This window comes from Somniosus microcephalus, chromosome 10 (assembly GCF_052327205.1).
Source record: "Somniosus microcephalus isolate GS21.2 chromosome 10, FLI_Smic_1.0, whole genome shotgun sequence".
Lineage (NCBI taxonomy): Eukaryota > Metazoa > Chordata > Chondrichthyes > Squaliformes > Somniosidae > Somniosus > Somniosus microcephalus.
Genome location: NC_140996.1, coordinates 4,512,335 through 4,539,144, shown reverse-complemented (window position 1 = coordinate 4,539,144; position 26,810 = coordinate 4,512,335). Strand labels below are relative to the sequence as shown.

At 46.9% G+C, this 26,810-nt stretch overlaps 1 protein-coding gene across 6 annotated transcripts in view; it reads right to left on the bottom strand.

Moving 5' to 3' along the window:
- Window positions 1-26,810, bottom strand: part of cars2 (cysteinyl-tRNA synthetase 2, mitochondrial) — an 80,489-nt gene that overhangs the window by 27,766 nt on the left and 25,913 nt on the right. For 5 of the 6 annotated variants that reach the window (XR_015079678.1, XM_085998352.1, XM_085998350.1 and 2 more), the window contains exons 3-11: window positions 20,799-20,916; window positions 20,637-20,708; window positions 18,270-18,375; window positions 14,454-14,537; window positions 12,340-12,469; window positions 10,718-10,851; window positions 9,305-9,372; window positions 3,223-3,289; window positions 3,003-3,141 (exon numbers count right to left, since the gene is read on the bottom strand). Coding sequence is in view for 5 of the 6 variants with exons in the window: in XM_085998352.1 (XP_085854478.1) it covers window positions 3,003-3,141; window positions 3,223-3,289; window positions 9,305-9,372; window positions 10,718-10,851; window positions 12,340-12,469; window positions 14,454-14,537; window positions 18,270-18,375; window positions 20,637-20,708; window positions 20,799-20,916 (918 nt within the window). In the remaining variant the exon portion in view is untranslated. The remainder of the gene's footprint in view (window positions 1-3,002; window positions 3,142-3,222; window positions 3,290-9,304; window positions 9,373-10,717; window positions 10,852-12,339; window positions 12,470-14,453; window positions 14,538-18,269; window positions 18,376-20,636; window positions 20,709-20,798; window positions 20,917-26,810) is intronic. The other variant, XM_085998351.1, reaches the window with a different exon arrangement.

The window sequence follows — 26,810 nt, the reverse complement described above, 5'->3', positions numbered from 1 at the left end:
TTTATGGAGGATGGGACGCCAGCCCGGAGAGACACCACAAAGCAGAACCTCACTACAGGTACCACAGAATGCAACAGGGAACAACGAATGTAATTCAAATTATTCACTAGAATGAATGCCAATTGTTCCATAAACAGGAGAGAGATGACAGCTCAAGTCACCTGGCCCTTCAGTCAATCTGCTCTAATTCCCTTGACAAGCAGGAACCAGAGAGACAAAGGGTATAACTCATAGTCAAATAATGTGGAAGCAATACACCCACAGAGGGCAGACACACAGCGAGTTCCTGCGTCCCAACTAAGAAGAACTTCAAGTAAACAAGTGAACAGGTGCTTAATTCTACAATTTAGGCAGCAATAATTGATCGTGGAATGATCAACTTTATTTCATTAATTGGAGAGAAGTACACATTCATCTTTATAGTGGTTTGTTTCTATTTAATGATAAACCACACATCAGTTACTAAACACCTTCCTAAATGGAAAGGTTGATCATAGGGAACATTTGCCAAAACAGATTAATTGATATATACAGTTACTTAAGGAGAAGTACTACAGTATATGAAAAGAAGCATTTTGTTTGTCGCTAGGAATCTCTCATTTCAGAGGCTTCGACTAACACATTTCAACCAATGAACTGTAAATTAATCCTCAAGGGTTAAAGCCACCACACCAAAAAAAATCAAAACAAGACAGCACTTAGGAGAATTTTTTAACTATTCTCTTGTATATAATTTGGGTTTAATTCCCTATACTGGATTAGTTCAGCAAGTTACCCAGCCAGTGTCAGCTGTGGCTCAGTAGGTAGCACTCTCGCCTCGAGAGTTCTGGGTTCAAGCCCAGGGACTTGAGCTCATAATCCATGCTGACACTCCCAGTGCAGTACTGAGGGAGCGCCGCACTGTCGGAGGGTCAGTACTGAGGGAGCGCCGCACTGTCGGAGGGTCAGTACTGAGGGAGCGCCGCACTGTCGGAGGGGCAGTACTGAGGGAGCGCCGCACTGTCGGAGGGTCAGTACTGAGGGAGCGCCGCCCTGTCGGAGGGCCAGTACTGAGGGAGCGCCGCACTGTCGGAGGGCCAGTACCGAGGGAGCGCCGCACTGTCGGAGGGCCAGTGCCGAGGGAGCGCCGCACTGTCGGAGGGCCAGTGCCGAGGGAGCGCCGCACTGTCGGAGTGGCAGTGCCGAGGGAGCGCCGCACTGTCGGAGGGCCAGTACCGAGGGAGCGCCGCACTGTCGGAGGGCCAGTACCGAGGGAGCGCCGCACTGTCGGAGGGTCAGTACCGAGGGAGCGCCGCACTGTCGGAGGGCCAGTACCGAGGGAGCGCCGCACTGTCGGAGGGCCAGTACCGAGGGAGCGCCGCACTGTCGGAGGGCCAGTACCGAGGGAGCGCCGCACTGTCGGAGGGCCAGTACCGAGGGAGCGCCGCACTGTCGGAGGGCCAGTACCGAGGGAGCGCCGCACTGTCGGAGGGCCAGTACCGAGGGAGCGCCGCACTGTCGGAGGGTCAGTACCGAGGGAGCGCCGCACTGTCGGAGGGCCAGTACCGAGGGAGCGCCGCACTGTCGGAGGGCCAGTACCGAGGGAGCGCCGCACTGTCGGAGGGCCAGTACCGAGGGAGCGCCGCACTGTCGGAGGGCCAGTGCCGAGGGAGCGCCGCACTGTCGGAGGGCCAGTGCCGAGGGAGCGCCGCACTGTCGGAGGGCCAGTGCCGAGGGAGCGCCGCACTGTCGGAGGGCCAGTGCCGAGGGAGCGCCGCACTGTCGGAGGGGCAGTGCCGAGGGAGCGCCGCACTGTCGGAGGGGCAGTGCCGAGGGAGCGCCGCACTGTCGGAGGGGCAGTGCCGAGGGAGCGCCGCACTGTCGGAGGGGCAGTGCCGAGGGAGCGCCGCACTGTCGGAGGGGCAGTGCTGAGGGAGCGCCGCACTGTCGGAGGGGCAGTGCTGAGGGAGCGCCGCACTGTCGGAGGGGCAGTACTGAGGGAGCGCCGCACTGTCGGAGGGGCAGTACTGAGGGAGCGCCGCACTGTCGGAGGGGCAGTACTGAGGGAGCGCCGCACTGTCGGAGGGGCAGTACTGAGGGAGCGCCGCACTGTCGGAGGGGCAGTACTGAGGGAGCGCCGCACTGTCGGAGGGGCAGTACTGAGGGAGCGCCGCACTATCGGAGGGGCAGTACTGAAGGAGCGCCGCACTGTCGGACGGGCAGTACTGAGGGAGCGTTGCGCTGTCGGAGGGGCAGTACTGAGGGAGCGCCGCACTGTCGGAGGGGCAGTACTGAAGGAGCGCCGCACTGTCGGAGGGGCAGTACTGAAGGAGCGCCGCACTGTCGGACGGGCAGTACTGAGGGAGCGTTGCGCTGTCGGAGGGGCAGTACTGAGGGAGCGTTGCGCTGTCGGAGGGGCAGTACTGAGGGAGCGTTGCGCTGTCGGAGGGGCAGTACTGAGGGAGCGTTGCGCTGTCGGAGGGGCAGTACTGAGGGAGCGCTGCACTGTCGGAGGGGCAGTACTGAGTGAGCGTTGCGCTGTCGGAGGGGCAGTACTGAGGGAGCGCTGCACTGTCGGAGGGGCAGTACTGAGGGAGCATCGCACTGTCGGAGGGGCAGTACTGAGGGAGCGCTGCGCTGTCGGAGGGGCAGTACTGAGGGAGCGCCGCACTGTCGGAGGGGCAGTACTGAGGGAGCGCTGCGCTGTCGGAGGGGCAGTACTGAGGGAGCGCTGCACTGTCGGAGGGGCAGTACTGAGGGAGCGCTGCACTGTCGGAGGGGCAGTACTGAGGGAGCGCTGCACTGTCGGAGGGGCAGTCCTGAGGGAGCGCTGCACTGTCGGAGGGGCAGTACTGAGGGAGCGCTGCGCTGTCGGAGGGGCAGTACTGAGGGAGTGCCGCACTGTCGGAGGGGCAGTACTGAGGGAGCGCTGCGCTGTCGGAGGGGCAGTACTGAGGGAGCACTGCACTGTCGGAGGGGCAGTACTGAGGGAGCGCTGCGCTGTCGGAGGGACAGTAATGTACCTTTCCCATAACGATGTTTCATCGACTGCCGGGCAGACCAACTGTCCTCTCATGTAAGCAGATGCATCATTGATAAAAGCCGAGATGGCGTGGAGAAGGGTTTTGGCTTCTGTCATGCTGGTATCACTGTATTCCACTGCTACAATTCAAACACAATACAGACTTAGCAAGGTCCTCCCGTCACACATCACCTCTTTGTTCAAACTTTTAAAGTTCATACCTGATCTGTATTTTGATCGAAGACAAAACATTCGAAATTGATTTGCAGAGGATTTTTCCAAGAGGTTCTGGTTAACAATCAGAGGAATTGAAATGTTATCATCTGTGCATTACAAGTACAAAGCAACGACTAGAAGCACTAAAAATACGGTGTGACTCTGAGGCCCAGCAGTCCTCATTCGAGGAATTCATCTATCCATGTGACATGAGTACCCGGCTGTAATGGCCAGGGAATGTATTGGTTTCCCTGCACGGCTAGATTCGAGCACCACAACTGCATATATTACACAGCACGCACAGCACAGAAACAGGCCATTCGGCCCAACTGGTCCGTGCCGGTGTTTATGCTCCACACCAGCCTCCTCCCACCCCTCTTCATCTCACCCTATCAGCGTAACCCTCTATTCCCTTCTCCCTCGTGTGTTTATCTAGCTTCCCGTTAAATGTATCTCTGCTATTCGCCTCAACCACTCCCTGTGGGAGCGAGTTCCACATTCTCACCACTCTCTGGGTAAAGAAGCTTCTCCTGAATTCCCTACTGGATTTATGTGTGACTAACTTATCCAGTGAAACCTGTAAATTAGGGACGCCTAAGAGACTTGCATCAGGTATCCTTATTTTCAAAATGGTCATTGTATGTGCAGTAAACCAGATGAGCCAAATATCCCGGGATTGGCTGTGTCCTAATTCTGCAGCCCCGCCAGCAAGATGTGATTTCAGTTCTATTTTCTGCTAGTTGGGTTTCCCAGTTCATTGCCATCCCACGGTCCTTTTCCATTGAGGGAGGGATGTGACGATCCTGGGATTTTTTGGGCAAGTGGGGTTTAATTGTCCTGCAGACCCCTGTCCGGGACCCCCTCCCTCTGTGTACCGCGGCTGTTAATATTTGAAGGGGGGAGGGGGGCTGTTAGCAGCTCATTGGCACCTGACGTACTGGAAGGGCAAGATGGTATCTTCCAATCGCAGCTGTACTTCTTCCCGATTTCTCCAGCCAATTGTGCGTTTTGGGTTGTGTTTGTGCTCGGCTCGTGTTTTGGGTTGTGTTTTGTGCTTGGTTCGTGTTTTGGGTTTGGTTCGTGTTTTGGGTTGTGTTTGTGCTCAGCTCGTGCTTTGGGTTGTGTTTTGTGCTTGGCTCGCGTTTTGGGTTTTGCTTTGAATGCTGTGCTCGTGTTTTGGGTTGTGTTTGTGCTTGGCTCGTGTTTTGGGTTGTGTTTTGTGCTGGGCTCGCGTTTTGGGTTGTGTTTTGTGCTTGGCTCGCGTTTTGGGTTTTGCTTTGAATGCTGCGCTCGTGTTTTGGGTTGTGTTTGTGCTTGGCTCGTGTTTTGGGTTGTGTTTTGAGTGCACGGCTCGCGTGTTGCGGCCGTTGCTTGCCTTCTGACCAGAGCTTTCCTCCTGTGCGGTCGCTTCCATACTCTGCACCTGTGCTCCTTGAGATTTGATCACGTGTTTTGGCCACATGACATCTGACCATGCGATGCATGATCACAACATCTGATCACATGACATAGAAACATAGAAGATAGGAGCAGGAGTAGGCCATTCGGCCCCTCAAGCCTGCTCTGCCATTCAATGAGATCATGGCTGATCATCCAAATTCAGTACCCTGTCCCTGCTTTCTCCCCATATCCCTTGATCCCTTTAGCCTTAAGAAATATATTTAACTTCTTCTTGAATATATTTAATGAATTGGCCTCAACTGCCTTCTGTGGTAGAGAATTCCACAGGTTCACCACTCTCTGGGTGAAGAAATTCCTCCTCATTTCTGTCCTAAATGGCTTACCCCTTATCTTTAGACTGTGACCCCTGGTTCTGGACTCCGCCGACATCGGGAACATCCTTCCTGCATCTAGTCTGTCTAGTCCTGTTAGAATTTTATAGGTTTCGATGAGATCCCCTCTCATTCTTCTAAACTCCAGTGAGTATAAGCCCAATTGACCCAATCTCTCCTCATACGTCATTCCTACCATCCCAGGTATCAGTCTGGTGAATCTTCGCTGCACTCCCTCCATGGCAAGAACATCCTTCCTCAGATAAGGTGACCAAAACTGCACACAATACTCAAGGTGTGGTCTCACCAAGGCCCTGTACAACTGCAGCAAGACATCCTCGCTCCTGTACTGACGATTACAAATGTTATTTACCATATAAAAGGTTGGGTCCAATGAAGTTGCGTATTTTTGCTTGTGGTTTCGCGCCAGCAGCTGTTGTGCAAGAGGTTCCGAGAACCAGGAGACCTCCCGCGAGCAGGAGGATTGCGGAGACTGAGAAATTAGAGCACGGGAGCAGACCTTCAGCCCCCGGTTATTGCAGTGTCTCCTGTAACCCCCAGACCCCGTCATATTCCTCCTTTTCAGATATTTATCCCGATTTCTTTCATATTAAATATTAGTCTCTACCTCAATCGCCACTTGTGGTGAAGGATCCCACAGTCTAATACCCTCAGTTTACGAACCTTCCTTCCCCCTCGGTTCTTCCACTTTACTGGCTGCTCCTCTCTCAGTGCTGCTCCTCTCTCAGTGCTGCTGGTCCTGGCTCTGCAAACACTGCTGGTGCCCACCCCCACCCCATTCTCTCTCCATCCCACCACCCCACCCCCAAACATCACACTTAAGCCCCAATTCCCCGACTCCTAGTCCCTGTCTTTCCCCAGTTCCCTGCCCTTTCTACTTTTCTCCGAGACCCCCATCCCCGAGTCTCCATCTCTTCCTGCCCCCGATTTCAGCGCCCCCCCTGAATTCTGAGACCACCACATATCAGATCCCCTCCGGAATGTCGACACCCATGATTCCCGACTCTCCAGTCTCCTCCCGACTGTGCTCCACGTGGTCACGGCTCTCTGTGGCGAGCGGTTTTTCCTGATGCTGTGGATGCTGGGTACAGCAATCTCCATTACATAAAAGTTGTTTTTCACCCGTTGCTACCTCGCACTCACCTGCGTGTCCCATGTTTTCAACTGGTGAATTGTAGGCTGTCCATACTTCAAAATTTGTGAGTGTCCGTGCTTTCAAGGGGCAATTTGTATCTATTACAGGAAACTTTCGTTTAAACGGAGGTTAAATCTCCGGAATGCTCTATCCACCGGCAAAATTCAGGAGTCGGTTCAGATAACTTTTTTTTTTTTTAACTTTTCGTTGCTTTTTTTTCTCCATTCCTGGCTCTGCAAGCGTCTAGCTGAAGCTGTTGCTTAGCTACAGAGACGCTTGTAAGCTGCGCCGACTGTTTTGAAGCTGTTGCTAAGCAACAGGGTTTGTTGCTAAATATGGAGCTCAGAAGCTCCGTTATGTTTTAACATTAGCGCTGGTTTCTCCGGCAGTGTTGATCGACCGGCACCAGCTCGGTCCCGTCAGTGCCGGATACCAGAAAGTTTCCTGTATAATGTAAGTTATTTGGGACCGTCAATAAATGTCTGTTTTTTGGGGCTTTCCATTTGTACAGGTTTCACTGTATTTTTGGCCTCTAGTTTTTGGTCTCCCTAAGTGGAAACATCTTCTCTACGTCTACCCCATCAAACCCTTTCATAATTGTAAAGACCTCTATTGGGCCAGCCCTCAGCCTTCTCTTTTCTAGAGAAAAGAGCCCCCGCCTGTTCAGTCTTTCCTCATTTATTCCTTCTTTCCAGTGGAGGAAGAACAGAGCACATTTGCCAGTTCTCAGCAGCAAAACTCCCTCTTATTATACAATACTGACTGTCGGAACAGCTATTAAAGACCCGAGCAGTAACTATCACCTGGGATCACAGAATTTATTTTACACAATCATGCCCTGAGCTTCGGGAATTTTAGTGTACTTTATCACTGCTGGGACCCTCAGGGTGATTCTACAAGTGCAGTCAACATTTATTATATTAATATAAGAAATAGGAGCAGGAGTCGGCCATTCGGCCCTTCGAGCCTGCTCCGCCATTCAAGAAGATCATGGCTGATCTTCTACCTCAACTCCACTTTCCCGCACTATCCCCATATCCCTTGATTCCCTTAGTACCCAAAAATCTATCGATCTCTGTCTTGAATATACTCGACGACTGAGCCTCCACAGCCTCGGGGGTAGAGAATTCCAAAGATTCACCACACTCAGTGAAGAAATTTCTCCTCATCTCAGTCCTAAATGGCCGACCCCTTATTCTGAGACTGTGACCCCTGGTTCTAGACTCCCCAGCCAGGGGAAACATCCTCCCTGTATCTACCCTGTCAAGCACTGTAAGAATTTTGTACGTTTCAATGAGATCACCTCTCATTCTTCTAAACTGCAGAGAATATAGGCCTAGTCTACTCAATCAGTCCTCATAGGACAATCCCCCCATCCCAGGAACCAGTCGGGTGAACCTTTGTTGCACTCCCTCTATGGCAAGTATATCCTTCCTTAGGTAAGGAGACCAAAACTGTACACAATACTCCAGGTGTGGTCTCACCAGGGCCCGATATAATTGCAGTAAGATGTCTTTACTCTTATACTCAAATCCTCTTGTAATAAAGGCCAACATACCATTTGCTTTCCTAATTGCTTGCTGTACCTGTATGTTAACTTTCAGTGATTCGTGTACATGGACACCCAGGTCCCTCTGAACACCAACATTTCCCAATCCCTCACCATTTAAAAAATACTCTGCTTTTCTATTTTTCCTACCAAAGTGGGTAACTTCACATTTCTCCACATTATATTCCATTTGCCATGTTCTTGCCCACTCACTTAGCCTGTCTATATCCCCTTGAAGCCTCCTTGCATCCTCCTCACAACTTACATTCCCACCCAGCTTTGTATCATCAGCAAACTTGGATATATTACATTTGATCCCCTCATCCAAGTCATTGATGTAGATTGTGAATAGCTGAGGCTCAAGCACTGATCCTTGTGGTACCCCACTAGTTACAGTCTACCAACCCGAAAATGATCTGTTTATTCCTCCTCTCTATTTTCTGTCCGTTAACCAATCCTCAATCCATGCTGGTATATTACCCCCAATCCCATGAGCCCTAATTTTGTTTAATAACCTCTTGTGTGGCACCTCAACAAATGCCTTCTGAAAATCCAAATACACCACATCCACTGGTTCCCCCTTATCTATTCTGCTAGTTACAACCTCATGATTTCTCTTTCATAAATCCGTGTTGACTCTGCCCAATCCTCTTATTATTTTCTAAGTGCCCTGTTACCACGTCCTTAATAATAGATTCTAGCATTTTCCCTACTACTGATGTCAGGCTAACTGGTCTGTAGTTCCCTGTTTTCTCTCTCCCTCCTTTCTTAAATAGTGGGGTTACATTTGCTACCTTCCAATCCGTGGTAATCGTTCTAGAAAATATGGAATTTTGGAAAATTACAATCAATGCATCCACTATCTCTATAGCAAACTCTTTCAAAACCCTAGGATGTAGGCCATCAGGTCCAGGAGATTTATCGGCTTTCAATCCCATTAATTTCTCCAGTACTACTTTTTTACTACAGTAACACTAAATTCTCCCATTTCCTCGTTCTCGCTAGACCTTTGGTTCTCCACTATTTCCAGGAAGTTTTTAGTGCCTTCTTCGGTGAAGACAGACACAAAGTACTTGTTTAATTTCTCTGCCATTTCCTTATTTCCCATTACTGTATAATTTCTCCTGTCTCAGCCTGTAAGGGACCCATTTACTTTCGTCAGTCTTTTCCTTTGTACATACCTATAGAAGCTTTTACAGTCTCTTTTTATGTCTCTCGCTAGTTTACTCTCATATTCTATTTTCCCTTTCTTTATCAATTTCTTGGTCCTCCTTTGCTGAATTCTAAAATCCTCCCAATCCTCAGGCTTATTACTCTTTTTGGCAACATTATAAACCTCTTCCTTTGATCTAATACTATCTTTAACTTCTCTTGTTAGCCACGGTTGGACCACTTTTCCTGTGGGGTTTTTGTGCCTTAAAGGAATGTATATTTGTTGTAAATGATGTATTAATTCTTTAAATGCTAGCCATTGCTGTCTACAGTCATACCTTTTAATGTAGTTTCCCAATCTACATTAGCCAATTCGCCTCTCATTTTGTTGATTTTTTTAAAGGGACATAAAGAAAGCAGGGAAAGGGTAAGCTGGTGGAATACGAGTGGATGGTTACCTTGATTGTGATGTAATTTTTCAATGATTTTGACATCTTTTCTTCACTTCCCTTCAAATGCAAATGGCCTAAACAAAAGGAATGCACACAAGATAAAGATGGGTTCTTTCCATTGGTAGGTAACTGAAGTCAAGAGGGGCCGAAATTGGTCTTGGGGCGGTAGCGTGAGGCGTGTTGGCAAATCCACCGCAGATCAGGCAGGTGTAAAAGGGGCGGCCGATGCCGTATCGCCCGTTTCTTGCTCCTGCCAAAGACCAATTTCACCCCCGAGGTCCTGATCTCATTATAATCATTCGATACAAAACGGGGAAGAGTAGAAGAAACACTTTCAGGCAAAGTTACCTGGATGTGGAATGCCACAGATGGTGACTGGTGCGAAATCAGTGACCGTATTCAACAAAGGGACTGGATAATTACTTAAAGAAAAGTAGAACGAAAGGTGCGGAGAGAAAGCAGGGAAATGGAACTGTGTAATATCAGCTCCCAAGGGGCCAAAGTTCAGCACAGGTGAGACGGAACAAACAGGTTAAAAATGTCTGGGTTTCCAGGTTAAATACAAATAGGTGACAGTAGTGGTGTAAAACTGGGTAAGCAAAGGAAGTGTTTGAAAGCTTCGTATTAAATAATTCCACTAGTGAGCAGCAAGTTAGCAGAACTCCTGGGACCAAGAACCTTAGACCTGAAGAACTGCAATTTCACTGAATCAAAGAGAGCTTGGATTGTTGGCCTCCTCATGGAAATTCAGGAAATTTCAGATCAAGGGACTCAACAAGTAAACAACTTAAGCACCTAAATAAAATCAGAGATCCTTCCGCCAGCAAACAATTCACTGTTGTTGGATGAAATGCTCTCAAAACACCATCTCAACAGCGGTCACGATGCACTGCTGCAGGGCTTAATAAGCTGATTACATTCATTCTGCTCACTACTAAACCACAAAACAACCCACTTATCACAAGGCTGCATGCTTGCTGCCCCCAAAGAGCCCAATTAGCAAATCACCACTGTGTATATTTCATCCTCTACAAACAAGAGACTTGGAGGAAAACTGAGAACCCAAACATCCAAACTGCTCAGGATTCTGGTCCAGACTGAAAGTAGAAACTGTTGGTGGTGTCTCTGTTTGTGAACCCTTTAGAAACATAAAGGATAAGTTTTCTGATTGCATGCTCCCAGCGCGGAATCTTGCTCACCGGGAGGTCACATTAAGAAATCACATGTAGCCCGTGATTAAACTAATGCCCAGAAAATTACACAGATTGCCAGATATACACTCCCATGTGCAATTGGAAAACTTGCCCTATATTTCACTACTACTCACTCAAGTATCAAAAAATGCATGACAGCTATTTAGCAACGATTGCCGTCTTTGAATCATGTCTGCCCTTTCTACGATGCACAGCAGATACATACCAGAGTGTAAAAAGTAGTTGCCCCATTGCTCACACTGGTGGTAGGCCTCGCACTGGGCGATCTCGTTCTCGTGATGGGGAAAGGCCAGGTCTATTCCGCCCGAATGGATGTCCAGTTTATTGCCGAACACAGAGCTGAAAACGCCAGACAGTTAAGCTCGCATTTATTATACCGCGAGGTGCAAAACTATTCTCTCAGCCACATCGACGCACTGCAATATAAAGGAGCTTGGACATGCCCATGATCGAGCACTGCTGGTGTCTACCAGGGAGTCAACTAAAAATAAAATACGTAATAACTAAAAATATATGAGACATTAACTCCCGGGCCTGGCAACACCTCAATTTTAAAATTCTCATCCTTGTTTTCAATTCCCTCCATGGCCTCGCCCCTCCCTATCTCTGTAATCTCTAGTCCTACAACCCTCCAAGATCTCGGCGCTCCTCCAATTCTGTCCCCTTGAGCATCCCCGATTTTAATCGCTCCACCATCGGTGGCCGTGCCTTCAGCTGCCTAGGTAAGCTCTGGAATTCCCTCCCTAAACCTCTCCACCCTCCTTTAAGACGCTCCTTAAAACCTACCTCTTTGACCAAACTTTTGGTCGCCTGTCCAAATATCTCCTTGTGAGACTCGGTATCAAATTTTGTTTTATTCTCCTGTGAAGCGCCTTGGGACGTTTTAATATGTTAAAGGTGCTGTATAAATGCAAGTTGCTGTTGTTGAGCGAAAGCGTGTGAAAGCATGGGTGGGGAGAGACAGAAAATGAACACGGGAGTGTTTACGGCCTGGAAATCAACCCTATACTTACTGACGGCAGTGTTATTCCATTTTCACTTTTTTAATTCCAGCACCAGGAGACTGTGCAGTTGATGCATGGTCACTGGATCATTAAAAATCCCAACATAGACATTGTAACAGAACTGTGAGAGATAATATCGTCATGACCAGATCGGAAAATGAGCAATATAGTTAGACGGGTCCTCGTTAGTGTGCTTCTGCTTTATGAGCAGTGCAACTCCCTGGTCAGCTTCTGCGAGACCACACCTGGAGTACTGTGTACAGTCCTGGTCTCCGTACCCAAGGAAGAATATACTTGCCTTAGAGGGAGTGCAACGAAGGTTCACCAGACTGATTCCTGGGATGGGGGGGGATTGTCCTATGAGGAGAGATTGTGTAGAATGGGCCTATACTCTCTGGAGTTTAGAAGAATGAGAGGTGATCTCATTGAAACATAAGATTCTTAGAGGGCTCAGAAGCTGTTTCCCCTGGCTGGAGAGTCTAGAACCAGGGGGTCACAGTCTCAGAATAAGGGGTCGGCCATTTAGGACTGCGATGAGGAGAAATTTCTTCACTCAGAGGGTGGTGACTCTTTGGAGTTCTCTACCACGGAGGGCTGTGGAGGCTCAGTCGTTGAGTGTATTCAAGGTTGAGATCGATAGATTTTTGGACTCTAAGGAATCAGGGGTATGGGGATAGGGCAGGAAAGTGGAGTTGAGGTCGATGATCAGCCACGATCTTATTGAATGGAGGAGCAGGCTCGAGGGGCCGTACGGCCTACTCCTGCTCCTAATTCTTATGTTATGTCAAGGTAAGATTCAACAAGAAACACGAGCCATGCTAACCTCGCAACTGTCGAACACTCAATATGCCAGCCAGGTCTGCCCTTACCCCACGGGGACGCCCAAGATGGCTCTTGTGGTTTCGCTGCTTTCCACAGGGCAAAGTCTCTGACGTGCCTTTTATCACCGGCACCTGGAAATAAAGGATTAACAAATAATATGTCTTTAAAATACTTTTGTGTTTTCAGAACATCAATTTTTATTAACACATCATCACACTACGGGAGGGAATTCTCCTCTGCGATCCCCCCCTCCCCTGCCCCCGCCACATGCAAGAGGAGATGAAGGGGGAGACCAGAACTAGGGGCCATCAATATAAGATAGTCACTAATAAATCCAATCGGGAATTCAGGAGAAACTTCTTTACCCAGAGAGTGGTGAGAATGTGGAACTCGCTCCCACAGGGAGTGGTTGAGGTGAATAGCAGAGATACATTTAAGGTGAAGCTGGATAAACACATGAGGGAGAAAGGAATAGAAGGATATGCTGATGGGGTGAGATGAAGAGGGGCGGGAGGAGGCTCGAGTGGAGCAGAAACACCAGCATGGATCATTTGGGCTGAATGGACTGTTTCTGTGCTGTACGTTCTATGTAATAAAAATGAAACTCAACCAGTGGTTGTGTGCAGTTTTTCTGTGTTTTACTGGGGTCCTCGAAGCCCGTGCGTTAACAAACCCCTGCAAAGGCATGCGGTTCAGCCATGAGCTCACTACCACTCATCGAGTTATTGGGCAGGTAAAGGCTACTCTGGATCACGGAAAGGGTGCCCTCTCAGAGAGTGGTCTGAGGAGCTAAACCCAAGAAAAATATCTTGAACAGGGAGGGGATTATTTAAATCAGCAGGTCGGCGTTTTGCAAAGGTGCTCTGGCAGCAACAGAACATTGGGGGCACGGCCCCAAGAAACACACCGCTGCAGCCGCACAAGGAGGAGGGGGGGCACAAGGAGGAGAGGGGGCACAAGGAGGAGGCGGCGGACAAACGGAGGAGGGGGGGCACAAGGAGGAGGCGGCGGACAAACAAGAATCCGAGTCAGGTAACATTAAGGGCCAGGACAGCAGACTGGACCATTCTGACCCACTTGGTAACCATGTTATCAAATAAGTGTGAAAGCATCAACACATTCATCACAAAGAACCTGCTGTGTGAAATTAAGTGCAAGAGAATTTGCTACCAGTACAGGTTGGAAGCAACGAATGAAGGGAGCCATGCACCAATTATTTTCCATTATATAAATTCTTATTTAGTAATTCAGAAGGGAGTTTTGTTTAAATGTCATAAACACAGCATGGAAAGCGAACTGGATTTTTTCACACAATTTCTGCCTGGGCTCCGAGCTCTGGAATTCCCTCTCTAAACCCCTCCGCCTCTCTCTACTCCTTTAAGGCGCTCCTTAAAACCTGCCTTTTTGACCAAGCTTTTGGTCACCTGCCCTAATATTTCATGTGGCTCGGTGTCACATTTTCTCTTTAAACGTTTCACAATGTCAAAGGCACTATATAAATGCAAGATGTTGTTATTGTCAAGAATCAGTCCAACTGGGCAGGTGTGAATATCTCAGAGACAGGTTTCCTAGGCCACAGAACTTGTTTACTGTGATGGCCGTGAGGTCAGATACTCTTTAAACAGACTGTTTCAAGGGAAGAGATTCCCCCGGGGACCCCAGTCTTCTGATCTTCTAGCGTCTTCCACTGAGGAGCGGAGCTAGCAACACCAGAATAAGTCTTATCAGAGACTGTCTTTCTAAAACATACTGAGAGGTGCCGCTACAATTATGTACACGGTCTTTTTAAACAGTCGTGTAAAGTGCGAGTTAGGTTCCTGTACGTTAGATGCGTGAATTATTTATATTTTAAATAAGCCTGTTCGGTAGTTTAGCCACGTGTTATTTTGCTGTTTTCTGAGGTGGCGGGAGCACGGGGACATCCCTCACATTACTGCGATTCAGGGACAACCGTTAACCTGGGCGACACTGACCTTTGCACTTCAGGGAGTAACGGCACAGCTTTCAGTCCGAAAGACCCAGTCTAATCATGGAAACTCTGGCCACGAACACCAGAAAGATGTTAAAGGTAAAAACTCAAACAGTAACATCAATAGCAGAACTGTAAATACATACCTGTTTCTCCAGCAGTGTCAGCATACACCCCGACTAACTTCCCATACTGAGCACCAATAGACTGGATATCAAAATACACATTTCCTGAGATTTAAAACAAAAGAAAGTGTTTCGCTAAGTAAACAAAAACTGTGTTCTGAAATCATGACAGGCTTGGATAAGAATTTCTCTGTACAGGTAGACTATCCTTTATCCGAAAACCTCGGGACCAGCCGTGTTTCGGTTTTAGGAAAATTTCGGATTTCGGAAGGTGCGCGAAAACACTTCGGTTTTCAGAGGTAATTCGGTTTTCGGGAGTGCAGATAAAGGATACACTATCCCTTATCCGAAAATAACGACTATAAATACTGTAGTTACAGGGATAAATACTGTAGTACAGTTTATTTGTAAGGAAAACATTCAGTAAAACTTCAAACATGTACAGGTACAAACTAAGCTAAATACCTGTACATAAACATGCAATAAAGGTACATTACATCTGGCTTGAGGATCTTGGAGAAGAGGGTACATCAGTGTTGGCATCATTGTCATCAGGTTGGAGTTGGACATCTGAAGATGGGCCAGGAACAGGATTCTCAAGTGATGAAGCATGACTACGACAGACGGCCTTTTTAAAGACTTCTTCCAGTGTCATCTGTCTCATTAACATTGGTTTCTGTCTAAGCAGCCTCTCTTTAATTGAGTAAACTTGCATAATCTCTTGCTCACTGATAAATGCACGTTTTTCAAGGCCAGCAATTAACTGATCACACATTGTCACCATATCGTCTATGGGGATTTTTTCACCTGTGTTCACAATGTCATCATCACTACTGTCCTCATGCTTGTCTTTATTTAACACCATTTCAGCAATTTCCCCATCACTCAACGAATTCACAACAGGTGCATCATTGTCAATGTTCAGCAGTTCTTCGATGTCAGCTTCCTCTAACGTATTTACACTTTCGGATGATAAACCTTTGGCGTAAGTGAGGAGGTTTGATATCATCTTCTCCTGACTGACAGGAAATCCTTCAAACTCGTCATCTGCAGGTCCATCTTCATGAAACATCGTTGAAGGCCAAAGTCTGTGCCAAGCATTTGTTAATGTTGGTTTGTCAACATCGTTCCAAGCATTAGCAACTGCATAAATGGCATCCTTAACATTGAATTCTTTCAGGAAGCTTTGGATTCCTTCGCCTCTGTTGATTGCATCAAGCATAGAGTTCAAAAAAACATCTTTATACTTGCTCTTCATGGAGCGTAAAATTCCTTGGTCACAAGGCTGTATTAAAGATGTCACATTAGGGGGAAAGTTAATGCCGAAAACATAACTTTTCACAAGAAGTTCAGGAGGGGGATGTGCGGAGCAGTTGTCCAGGAACAATAAAATTTTGCAGTTTTCTTCCAGTCCAACTTGCCTGCAATGAGCTCGTGTCGCTGGTACGAAGTGGTTATTGAACCAGTGAGAAAATATTCCTCTGGTTACCCATGCTTTCCTGCGCGCATAATAATGCATAGGTAAATTGCATACACCTTTCAAACATCTCGGATGTTGGCTTTTTCCAATCACTACCAACTTTAACTTGTGTGTGCCTGCAGCATTGGCACACCCAAGAACAGTCAACCTGTCCTTAGCATCCTTAAAACCTGCTGGTGCACTCTCATCAGCCGTTGCTAATGTTTTTCTAGGAACGTAGCGCCAGAACAGAGCTGTTTCATCAGCATTGTAAATTTGTTCAGGACCGAGGTTTTCATCCGATATTATTTTTGCAAACTCATCTATGTAATTTTCAGCTGCTTCATGATCAGCAGAAGCTTTTTCACCACAGATTTTCAGATATTTTATACCATGACACTTCTTAAATTTATGCAGCCAACCTTCTGAATATTCACACTCAACTTCAATGTTCAGTTCTTCATGGTATATTCTAGCTTGCTTCATGACCATCAAACCAGTCAGTGGCACACGTTCACCTCTGCGTTGTCGAATCCACTCAATCAGCACACGGTCAAGATCTTCATTTTTTGCCCTATGCAATGTTTTCCTAATTTTCATTAGTTTATGGCCATCACTGTCAGTGTAAAATTTCAACAACTTGTCTTTCTGTTTCTTTAAGTCATATACGGTGGCACTTCCCACACCATATTCTTCAGTAAGATGTCGCACAGACACACCACGATCAAGCTTCTGCAATAACTCCACTTTCTGCGATATCGATAATGAGCGATGCTTCCTTCTCTGCTTCTCACTGTTACCCATTGGGGTATCTGCAGCTCTTTTTAGCATTTTCACAAATTGTTAAAAGCCAGCAAATATCTAAGAGAGCAGCAAATATCTAAGAGAGCTGCAAATATCTAAGAGAGCAGCAAATATCTAAGAGAGCAGCAAATAGCAGCAAATATCTAAGAGAGCAGCAAATATCACACAGAGCAGCATAACACCTGCGTGGGTCAAGCATCGGCAGCGTCGGGTCATGCTTTGCGCCACTTTCGGCTTTCAGAGGTTTTCTGGTTTCGGATGTGCGGATAAAGGATGGTACACTATCTCTTATCCGAAATTGGGTGGGGTTCGGCGGGGGTGGGGTACGGCGGGGGGGTCAGGGGTCGGTGGGGGTCGGGTTCGGCCGGGGGGTCGGCGGGGGTCGATGTCGTGCGCATTTCGGTTTTCAGAAGTCATGCTTTGCTCCACTTTCGGCTTTCAGAGGTTTTCTGGTTTCGGATGTGCGGATAAAGGCTGGTACACTTACGCTGAGCGATTTCGGTTTTCAGAAGTGTGGAAAAATGCTACACTATCCCTTATCCGGCTAGGCCTGTAAGTCGTGCGCCACTCTGGTCATGTCGTGCGCACGACTTACGCTGACCGAAAAAACCTTTGGTTTTTAGAGGGTTTCGGTTTTCGGAAGTCCGGATAAAGGGTAGTCTACCTGTATACCGCAAGATTAGTACCTCAATTATACTAGAACAAAATGATACTGAGCTGCATACAATTGTTAAAATCACCTTGAATCATAGAACGATACAGCACAGAAGGAGGCCATTCGGCCCATCGTGCCTGTGCCGGCTCTTTGAAAGAGCTCTCCAGTTAGTCCCACTCCCCCTGCTCTTTCCCCACAGCCCTGCAAATTTTTTCCTTTTCAAGTTTATATCCAATTCCCTTTTGAAAGTTACTATTGAATCTGCTTCCACCGCCCTTTCAGGCAGCGCATTCCAGATCACAACAACTCGCTGTGAAAAATAAATTCTAATTTCCCCCCTGGATTTTTTGTCAATTATCTTCAATCTGTGTCCTCTGGTTACCGACCCTCCTGCCACTGGAAACACTTTCTCCCTATCTACTCTATCAAAACCCCTCATAATTTTGAACACATCTATTAAATCACCCTCAAAAATGAGAGCAAGATTACTGTTACTATTTGCCACTACATTATTTGGAATAAATGAAAGCCATGACTGTTGCCAGCCCACTGGGCCTCAACTCACTTTGTAACATCATATTCTCCCGATAAGTCATCTTAAATGGTGCTTATTTTCAAATCAGACTCCTCTCAACACGATGAAATGGACTTGAATTAAGTTTCCCCACACCCCTTCTCGTAAACCACACACACACCAGCGTGTCACATGTAAAGTTTTATTATAATACACATATGAAATATGATTGACAGTCAGTCTAAAGGGTCTAGGATTAATTTAAAGACAGGCTGTGGATTTACTAGAGTTATGCACCTACGGACTAAAATTAATATTTTGCCAGTACAAGATTAGGAATTCCTTTCATTAATAAAAGCACGGCTGAAACTCACTGATGGATCAGCGACCATTGCACAAACTCACCTGTGGAGGTAGAATAGGCATGGCCATTGTGAATGATTCGCTCTATGAATTCCACGATCTGGGGAATGTTATCGGTCACTCGCATGTAAACCGTAGGTGGCAGAACCTACAAGGACAACATTGAAAAGATGGTTCAGGATTTGATGAAACCAGCTTCCTACGGGCTTCTCACAAACAGAACTATAATGTCTTGGGGGAAGGGTTAGATGTCAAAGGAGCATTCAAACTGAAGATGAACTTTTCTAGGGATTTAAACAGTTTAAGGCAGGAGTAGGTTCAAAATCATCTATGTAGTAATATTTCTATGCCATTGTACAATAAATTACTGCCCTCTCTTATGTCCTGCCTACACGACAGAAGCGCAGGGTGTGTGTTTCAATATTACAGGTACTGGAGCTGGAAACAACACAAAATTGGACCAGATTACATCAATCCCCCATTTTAAAAAAGTTTGCAATTGCACATGACAAGGCCTGTTCTATTAGCTCTGAATTTAGAAGTGCAGTAAGCGTTTTTTTTAATAAAAAGTAACAGCTGAACTCCCCGGGTAGATTTTGACTTTGTGCGATAGTGTGAACCGCGTGATAGCGAATCGGCAATGGAAATAAAAATGAGGATATGTAAAGCAGGGCTGCCAATTCTACACCATCGTACAGAGCCATGATCTACGCTCCGTGTGGAGGATACAAAACTTGTGTCCTCAGTACAACATACCAGGGCAGACCCAATAGAGTATCTCGGCTGTCAGAGGGTTTAAAAACTCTCCAAGATAGAACGCTCGATGAGAAAACAAGGTTTTGAAGAAAACAAGAATCCATTAGAGAATAAAAACTCTAAAATGTGACTGTAAAAGTTCAGGTGCTGCAGACAGCTATGGCTATTCCTCCCACACCTTTCTGCGGACAGTAATTATCAGCACTTACTTTCGATTTTGATTTCTAATTTTCCAGCACAAGTGGATTAAAACAGTCCCTGCACAGTTAGAACATTCGACTCTGCCTAGTTTGAAATCCATGGCCATCAGTAAAAGCAGCAAGTGGCACTGGAATTGAACTGTCGGAGGGGCAGTACTGAGGGAGTGCTGTGCTGTCGGAGGGGCCGTCTTTCGGAAAAGACGGCCCACTCAGGTAGACGTTAAAGATCCCACGGCCACTATTTCGAAGAAGAGCAGGGGAGTCCCTTACCCAGATCTAGCCAATATTTATCCTTCAAATTATCTGGTCATCATCACATTGCTGTTTGTGGGAGCTTGCTGTACGCAAATTGGCTGCTGCGTTTCCTACATTACAACAGTGACTTTAAAAGTACTTCATTGGCTGTGAAGCACTTTGGGACGTCTGGAGGTCGTGAAAGGCGCTGGAGAAAGACAAGTGTTTTCTTCCTTTCTTTAGAACCCAACTCTTCAAAACTTTCTTAGCAAGCCCTCCTTCAGACTCTTTCCTCTGTCTCTGGTTCCCATCTGAACCCAGGCTTGGTTGGTTTCCCTCCCTTTTCAGAAGTTGTCCCAGCTGCTAAGCTGTTGAGGTTGAGGGTCAATTGAAAATTTCAAGACTGAGTTAAGGGTTACGGAACTAAGGCGGGTAAATGGAGTTGAGATACAGAGCAGCCATGATCTAACTGAGTGACAGAACAGCTCGATGGGCCAAATGGCCTCCCTCTGTGTTGTAGGATTCCACGGTTCCTCCTCTTCCCCTTGCTGGTGGTCACCCTCTCCCCTTCCTCTCCCCCAGTCCCAGGCTGCAATTACCATTGCTGGGTTGTTCTATTTGATATAATAAAATCACAGGCAATCATTTCAATGTGACTACTCCACTAACCAAGAAACGTTTGTCACCCAATTGTAAATTTTAACCATGCAAAGTAGATTAATAGAATCTTACAGCACAGGAGGCCATTCGGCCCATCGTGCCTGTGCCAGCTCTTTGAACGAGCTCTCCAATTAATCCCACTCCCCCTGCTCTTTCCCCAGAGCCCTGCAAATTTTTCCCCTTCAAGTATTTCTCCAATTCCTTTTTGAAAGTCACTATTGAATCTGCTTCCACCGCCCTTTCAGGCAGCGCATTCCAGATCACAACAACTCACTGCGTAAAAAATGTTTTCTCATGTCATCTCTGGTTCTTTTACCAATTACCTTAAATCTGAGTCCTCCTGCCACTGGAAACAGTTTCTCCTTATTTACTCTATCAAAACCATTCATGATTTTCAACACCTCTATTAAATCTTCCCTTAACCTACTCTGCTCGAAGGAGAACAATCCCAGCTTCAGTCTCCACCTAACTGAAGCTGAAATTAAAAGTGCTTATAAACAGTTAGCAGCTACACAAACATGCGTTCTGTGCTGTATTTGCAATGAAATGTTAGCTGTACCTTTAAGCACGTCATATCCTGCTTGAAATCCTCTTCGTAAATGCGAGCAAGTACTGTAGGGGAAATATTCAACTGTAATCGGGAAAATAATAGTCAGTCCTCAAATGTCAATGTCATGGTTTTAAATGCAAATGCTTCCCAAGAGCAGTTCTTGTAACTTACCTCAGTGGCTCTTTGAATTATTTTGTCATCAATATCTGTGATAACCATCACCATGATGACATCGATACCAAAAATCTTGGTCAATATTCTTCTTATGATGTCAAATCTAACGTAGGAACTAAAAAAAAAAGGCATTAGTGAAAAGGTTGCGCCTAGTGGTTCCATTTTAAGATGTGCGCGAAGTAAATATTCCACGCTTCAGCTCTGGGTACGGGGTCTCGGTCTAGCTCCGGGGTCTCGGTCTCGCTCCGGGGTCTCGGTCTCGCTCCGGGGTCTCGGTCTCGCTCCGGGGTCCACTCAAGCATTTATTGATCCCCTCAACCGACACCCAGAACAGATGATGTGGTCATTTATCTCATTGCTGTTTGTGGGAGCTTGCTGGGCGCAAATTGGCTGCTGCGTTTCCCGCATTACACTTCAAATGTAATTAATTGGCTGTGAAGCGCTTTGAGGCTTCCTTGGGTTGTGAAAGGTGCTATAGAAATGCAAGTTCTTTCTTAAATATCATGTTTGTCACGAATCCAGTAGCCACTTAAAGGGTAGCATATCCTGATAACCCTTTGCGTAAAAGCATTCCTACTAACCTCCCCCTTTATATTTCTAAGTACTGTCTTGCTGCATTAGTGCCCTCCCTCTCCCCATTACTGAGACATGAAGATGATGATTAAAATGTCGAAGTACAATCATCCTCCAATCTCTTCAAAATAGAAACAAATATACATTTAATAAAAAAGCTTTCGTCTTATGAATTCCCTTCCAGTGTTTTGATTAGGATTTCAAGTGCTCCAATGATTACATGCAATTGGAGCAGCATCTCCTGTGCTGCTTTAGACAGCGATGGAATAAATCAAATTGTGTTTTTATTATAGATTACCGTGGCACTGTTAGTGAAGATTGCAGACTCTAATTCCATGATTGCGTGTATATTTTCACATAATGTGCTCTTTAATAGGGCGAGCACCACACGGTGTAACTGAGAATGTATTCATGTAATACGAACAGAACAAACGCTGGTTAAAAATGAAGGAAGGATCATAAAACCAAGGGAGCAGTCGGTGAAATTTAGAACTAAAAGGAATGGCAGTTCAAATGAGCTGTGAAATCTATGTAATACTTTAGAACGTGTTGGTGCAACCCCCATGGTGCGGCTGGTAGGGAACCCGAGGATTGTGTCCATTAATAAAGAAGTGAATGTGTTGCAGCAAGGATATAGTGGGTCAGAGAATGTTGTCTGTGGGAGAAAGTTATTTTGTTTTTGAGGCGCTTTGATGGCACGAGAGTGGTTAAGTGGAGTGGGGAGGTGAAGATATTTGGGGGGGCGCAGTGAGGGGTGAGCACCGTACTGAAAGGGGTAGGAGAAGTTATGGGGTGATGGAAGTAATGGGGGAGTGAGTATTTGGGGAAACTGGAGGAGTGAAGAGTTGGGGTCTGCAGAATGGGATACTGGATTGTGGGTCAGTGGATGGGGAAAGAGAAGCAAGTGGAGAATCGTTCACGGGGAAGGGAACTTCAAACAAAAATCAGGCTAAAAGCACATACCCGGAAACAAATCTTCTAAATAAGAAAACAATGGGGACTAAGTCTTCAAAAAAAATACCCACAAAATAAAACGTGTGTGCATAGAAACATAGAAGATAGGAGCAGGAGTAGGCCATTCGGCCCCTCGAGCCCGCTCTGCCATTTAATGAGATCATGGCTGATCATCCAAATTCAGTACCCTGTCCCTGCTTTCTCCCCATATTCCTTGATCCCTTTAGCCTCAAGAAATATATCTAACTCCTTCTTGAATATATTTAATGAATTGGCCTCCACTGCCCTCTGTGGTAGAGAATTCCACAGGTTCACCACTCTCTGGGTGAAGAAATTCCTCCTCATCTCAGTCCTAAATGGCTTACCCCTTATCCTTAAGACTGTGACCCCTGGTTCTGGACTCCCCCGACATCGGGAACATCCTTCCTGTATCTAGTCTGTCTAGTCCTGTCAGAATTTTATAAGTTTCAATGAGATCCCCTCTCATTCTTCTAAACTCCAGTGAGTATAAGCCCAATCGACCTAATCTCTCCTCATACGTCATTCCTGCCATCCCAGGTATCAGTCAGGTGAATCTTCGCTGCACTCCCTCCATGGCAAGAACATCCTTCCTCAGATAAGGCGACCAAAACTGCGCACAATATTCAAGGTGTGATCTGACCAAGGCCCTGTACAACTGCAGCAAGACATCCTTGTTCCTGTACTCGAACCCTCTCGCTATGAAGGCCAACATACCATTTGCCTTCTTAACCGCCTGCTGCACCTGCATGCTTACCTTCAGCGACTGGTGCACAAGGACACCCAGGTCTCGTTGCACTTCCCCTTCTCCCAATCTATTGCCGTTCAGATAATAATCTGCCTTCCTGTTTTTGCCACCAAAGTGGATAACCTCGCATTTATCCACATTATACTGCATCTGCCCAATGAGCATTAAAACCATAGTGCCGGAGGGACCCTGAGTTAAGGGCGAAAGAGCAGGGGGGCATGAAAGAAAACAGGGTCTTTTCAAGGCAACTACAAAAGAGAGTTACTGCATGGCAGGAGTTTCTCCGAGTGGAAGGCAGTGGGGGTGAAGGGGTTTTAGGGAGGGCTGGTGGGTCCAAGGTCAGTCGACTGGTGCGGCAGAAACAGCTGAGGGTCCCAGAATTGACAGAGGCAGAGTTCAGAGCAGGGAGCGGTAACAGAAAAGAGGGAAGCACGGGGCTGTTGGAGAAGGCAAAGTATACAGGGAGATGGGGGGAATGGGCCAGAGAGGAGGAAGGTTCGGGCTGGGAAATAGCAGACAGGAACACAGAATTCAAAACATGGAGGCTGTTTGGGGAAGGCCAAGGATGTTGGCCGGCATTTAGGACGTAACGGGCTCCAGCCAGATGGGAGTTGGGAATGTCGGGATACGGAAGGAATAGGAGAAGGCCATAGAAATTAAAAGTTTAAATATTTTTATAAAAGGTTACAACTTGCCTGCAACTCAAAATTTTAAGAATGAAACGTAAGAAGATGGCGGCAGAGTTGGAGAAAGACTTTGCCCAATGGGGCTCCTAGTGGCCAGTGACTGTTATGTAGCAAAATTGACTGGGAAATGTGGACATACCAAAATTAGAATAGGAAAAAAGTTTACATAAAAGTGTTATCAAAACCATGACAACAGGAAGAGTGCAGCATAATACTAGCAGATCTCCTGTGGCATTAAACATAGCTAGAGTACAAGATGTTTTAAAAGAGGGATGCAATATGAGGCAATGGAGAATGTAATAATATGATGGTGACGTACAGGCGCATGTATTTATGGGTGAAGAGATAACTGTGGTGCTTTGTTTATTCATTTTTTGTTTCATTTTATGCTTGTCTCTCTTTTTTGTGTTGCGATGACTGTTGGTGGTATCAGAGTTGTTGACGTGTAAGGTTTAGATTTTGACTTGCACGAGAGTGAGAATAGGGCAGGTAAAGATGGCAGAGGTCTGCGATGCCGAGAGGGATGTGTTCGTTGGAGAGGAGAGAAGAGCAGTCATTGGGAGGTGAATGTTACGGATGGAGGCTGGGGCAAGGAGTGGGAGTTGGACCAGTGTGAGGAGAAAGTAGGACAGGGTACGAGTGGGGCAGGCAGGAATGGGTTAAAGATGTGCGAGATATAGTGTCAGCTTCAGCAGCAGGTGGGGGATGTAGTTTGTTGTTGGGATGTGGGTTATTGCCCATCACTAGTGATGGCCCTTCTCCTTAAACCTCTGCAGTCCGTGTGGTGATGTTACTCCCACAATGATGTTAGGTAGAGAATTCCAGGATTTTGACCCAGCGACAGCGAAGGACCAACAGTCGTTGTCCAACGTGGCGCGGAACCTAGTGGTGATAGTGTCTCCACGGCAATGCTGCTCTTGTCCTTCAGGTTGCTGAAGGTAATAGGGCTGGGAGGTGTGTTGAAGTAAGCTTAGCAAGTTGCTGCAGCACATCCTGCTGCAGCCATAGTGTGCCGGTGATGGAAGGGGTGGACAGTGAACTCAGCCATGACTGGCCTCTGACACCAACGACCATCTTTTTCCAACCACTGGAAGGCTTCCCCGTTAACCTTAAGTTTTACTGGGGGTCATAATTGGTCAGATGCTGCCCCGATGTCAAGGGCAGTTACTCTCACCACTTCTCTGGCAGTCAGCGGTTAAGTCCATGTCTGGAGCAAGGCTTTCACAAGGTCTGGAACCGAGCGGTTCTGCCAGAATCCGAACTGAGTGTTGGTGTGCAGGTTTTAGGAGAGCAGATGTCACTTGATGGTACAACTGATGACTTCTATCACTTTACGGATGATTGGGAAGCAATTGGCCAAGTTAGATTTGTCCTATTTCTTGCGGATAAGATAATCCTGGGAACTTTTCACATGGCATCATAGCTGCATTGAAGTAGCTCAGCTTGGGGGGGGGGGGGGGGGCGGGATGGCTAGTTCTGGTGCGCATGGTCTCAGCACTACAGCCAGGATGTTATTGGAGATTTGCTGTGACTGGGGTACTCAGCCACTTCTTGATATCGTCTGAAGTGAACCAAATTGACTGGACACCGGAATCTACGACGCTGGGGACCTCGGGAGGAGGCTGGGTAGGCACATCCACATTTTAGCTATGTCTCTGGCGCTCACACACTCGTTTTTCGTGGTTGAGGCTGGGAGTTTCATATCAGTTGGCTCCTGTTAGTTGCCTGAATGAACGTCTGTCACCATTCTCAACTGCTCGAATCTGTTTTTTATGGGAACACTTAACTCCCGACTCCAGTCAGCTCCTTTGGTGTTTAGCGTTGCAGGGAGCCTTGCATTGTAGTTTCACTAGGTTTGCTTTTTGTGGTATATATCAATGATTTGGACTTGAATGTAGGAAGTATGATTAAGAAATTTGCAGATGATACAAAACTTGATAATGAAGAAGAAAGCTGTAGACTGCAGGAAGATATCAATGGACTGGTCAGGTGGGCAGAACAGTGACAAATGGAATTCAATCCGGAGAAGTGTGAGGTAATGTATTTGGGGAGGGCTAACAAGGCAAGGGAATACACTATAAATGGTAGGACAGAGAAGTGCAGAGGATCAGAGGGACCTTGGAGTGCATGTCCACAGATCCCTGAAGGTAGCGGGACAGGTAGATAAGTTGGTTAAGAAGGCATAGGGGATACTTGCCTTTATTAGCCGAGGCATAGAATATAAGAGCAGGGAGGTTATGCTTGAACTGTATAAAACACTAGTTAGGCCACAGCTAGAGTACTGTGTGCAGTTCTGGTCACCACATTACAGGAAGGATGTGATTGCACTAGAGAGGGTGCAGAGGAGATTTACGAGGATGTTGCCTGGGCTGGGGAATTTTAGCTATGAGGAAAAACTGGATAGGCTGGGGTTGTTTTCTTTGGAACAGAGGAGGCTGAGGGGAGACCTAATTGAGGTGTATAAAATTATGAGGGGCCTAGATAGAGTGGATAGGAAGGACCTATTTCCTTCAGCAGAGGGGTCGATAACCAGGGGGCATAGATTTAAAGTAACTGGTGGGAGTTTAGTGGGGATTTGAGGAGAATTCTTTTCACCCAGAGGGTGGTGGGGGTCTGGAACTCACTGCCCTAAAGGGTGGTAGAGGCAGAAACCCTCATCACATTTAAAAAGTACTTGGATATGCACCTGAAATGCTGTAACCGACAGGGCTACGGACCAAGTGCTGGAAAGTTGGATTAGGCTGGATAGCTCTGTCAGCCGGCACGAACAAGATGGGCCGAATGGCCTCCTGTGCTGTAAATTTCTACCTAACTGAAGGTTAGGTTCTGGTCCCGATATGCCCTTCTACACTCCCCATTGAATGGTCGTGGTGTTGGAGGAGTGAGGGGTGTGTCAGGCCATGATGCTACACATTGTGGTGTTCTATTATTCTGCTGCTGCTGATGTCCCACAGACCTCATGGCGGTCCAGTTTTGGGCTGCTAGATTTATCCTTAGCCTGTCCCACTTAGCAGGGCAGTAAAGCTACAT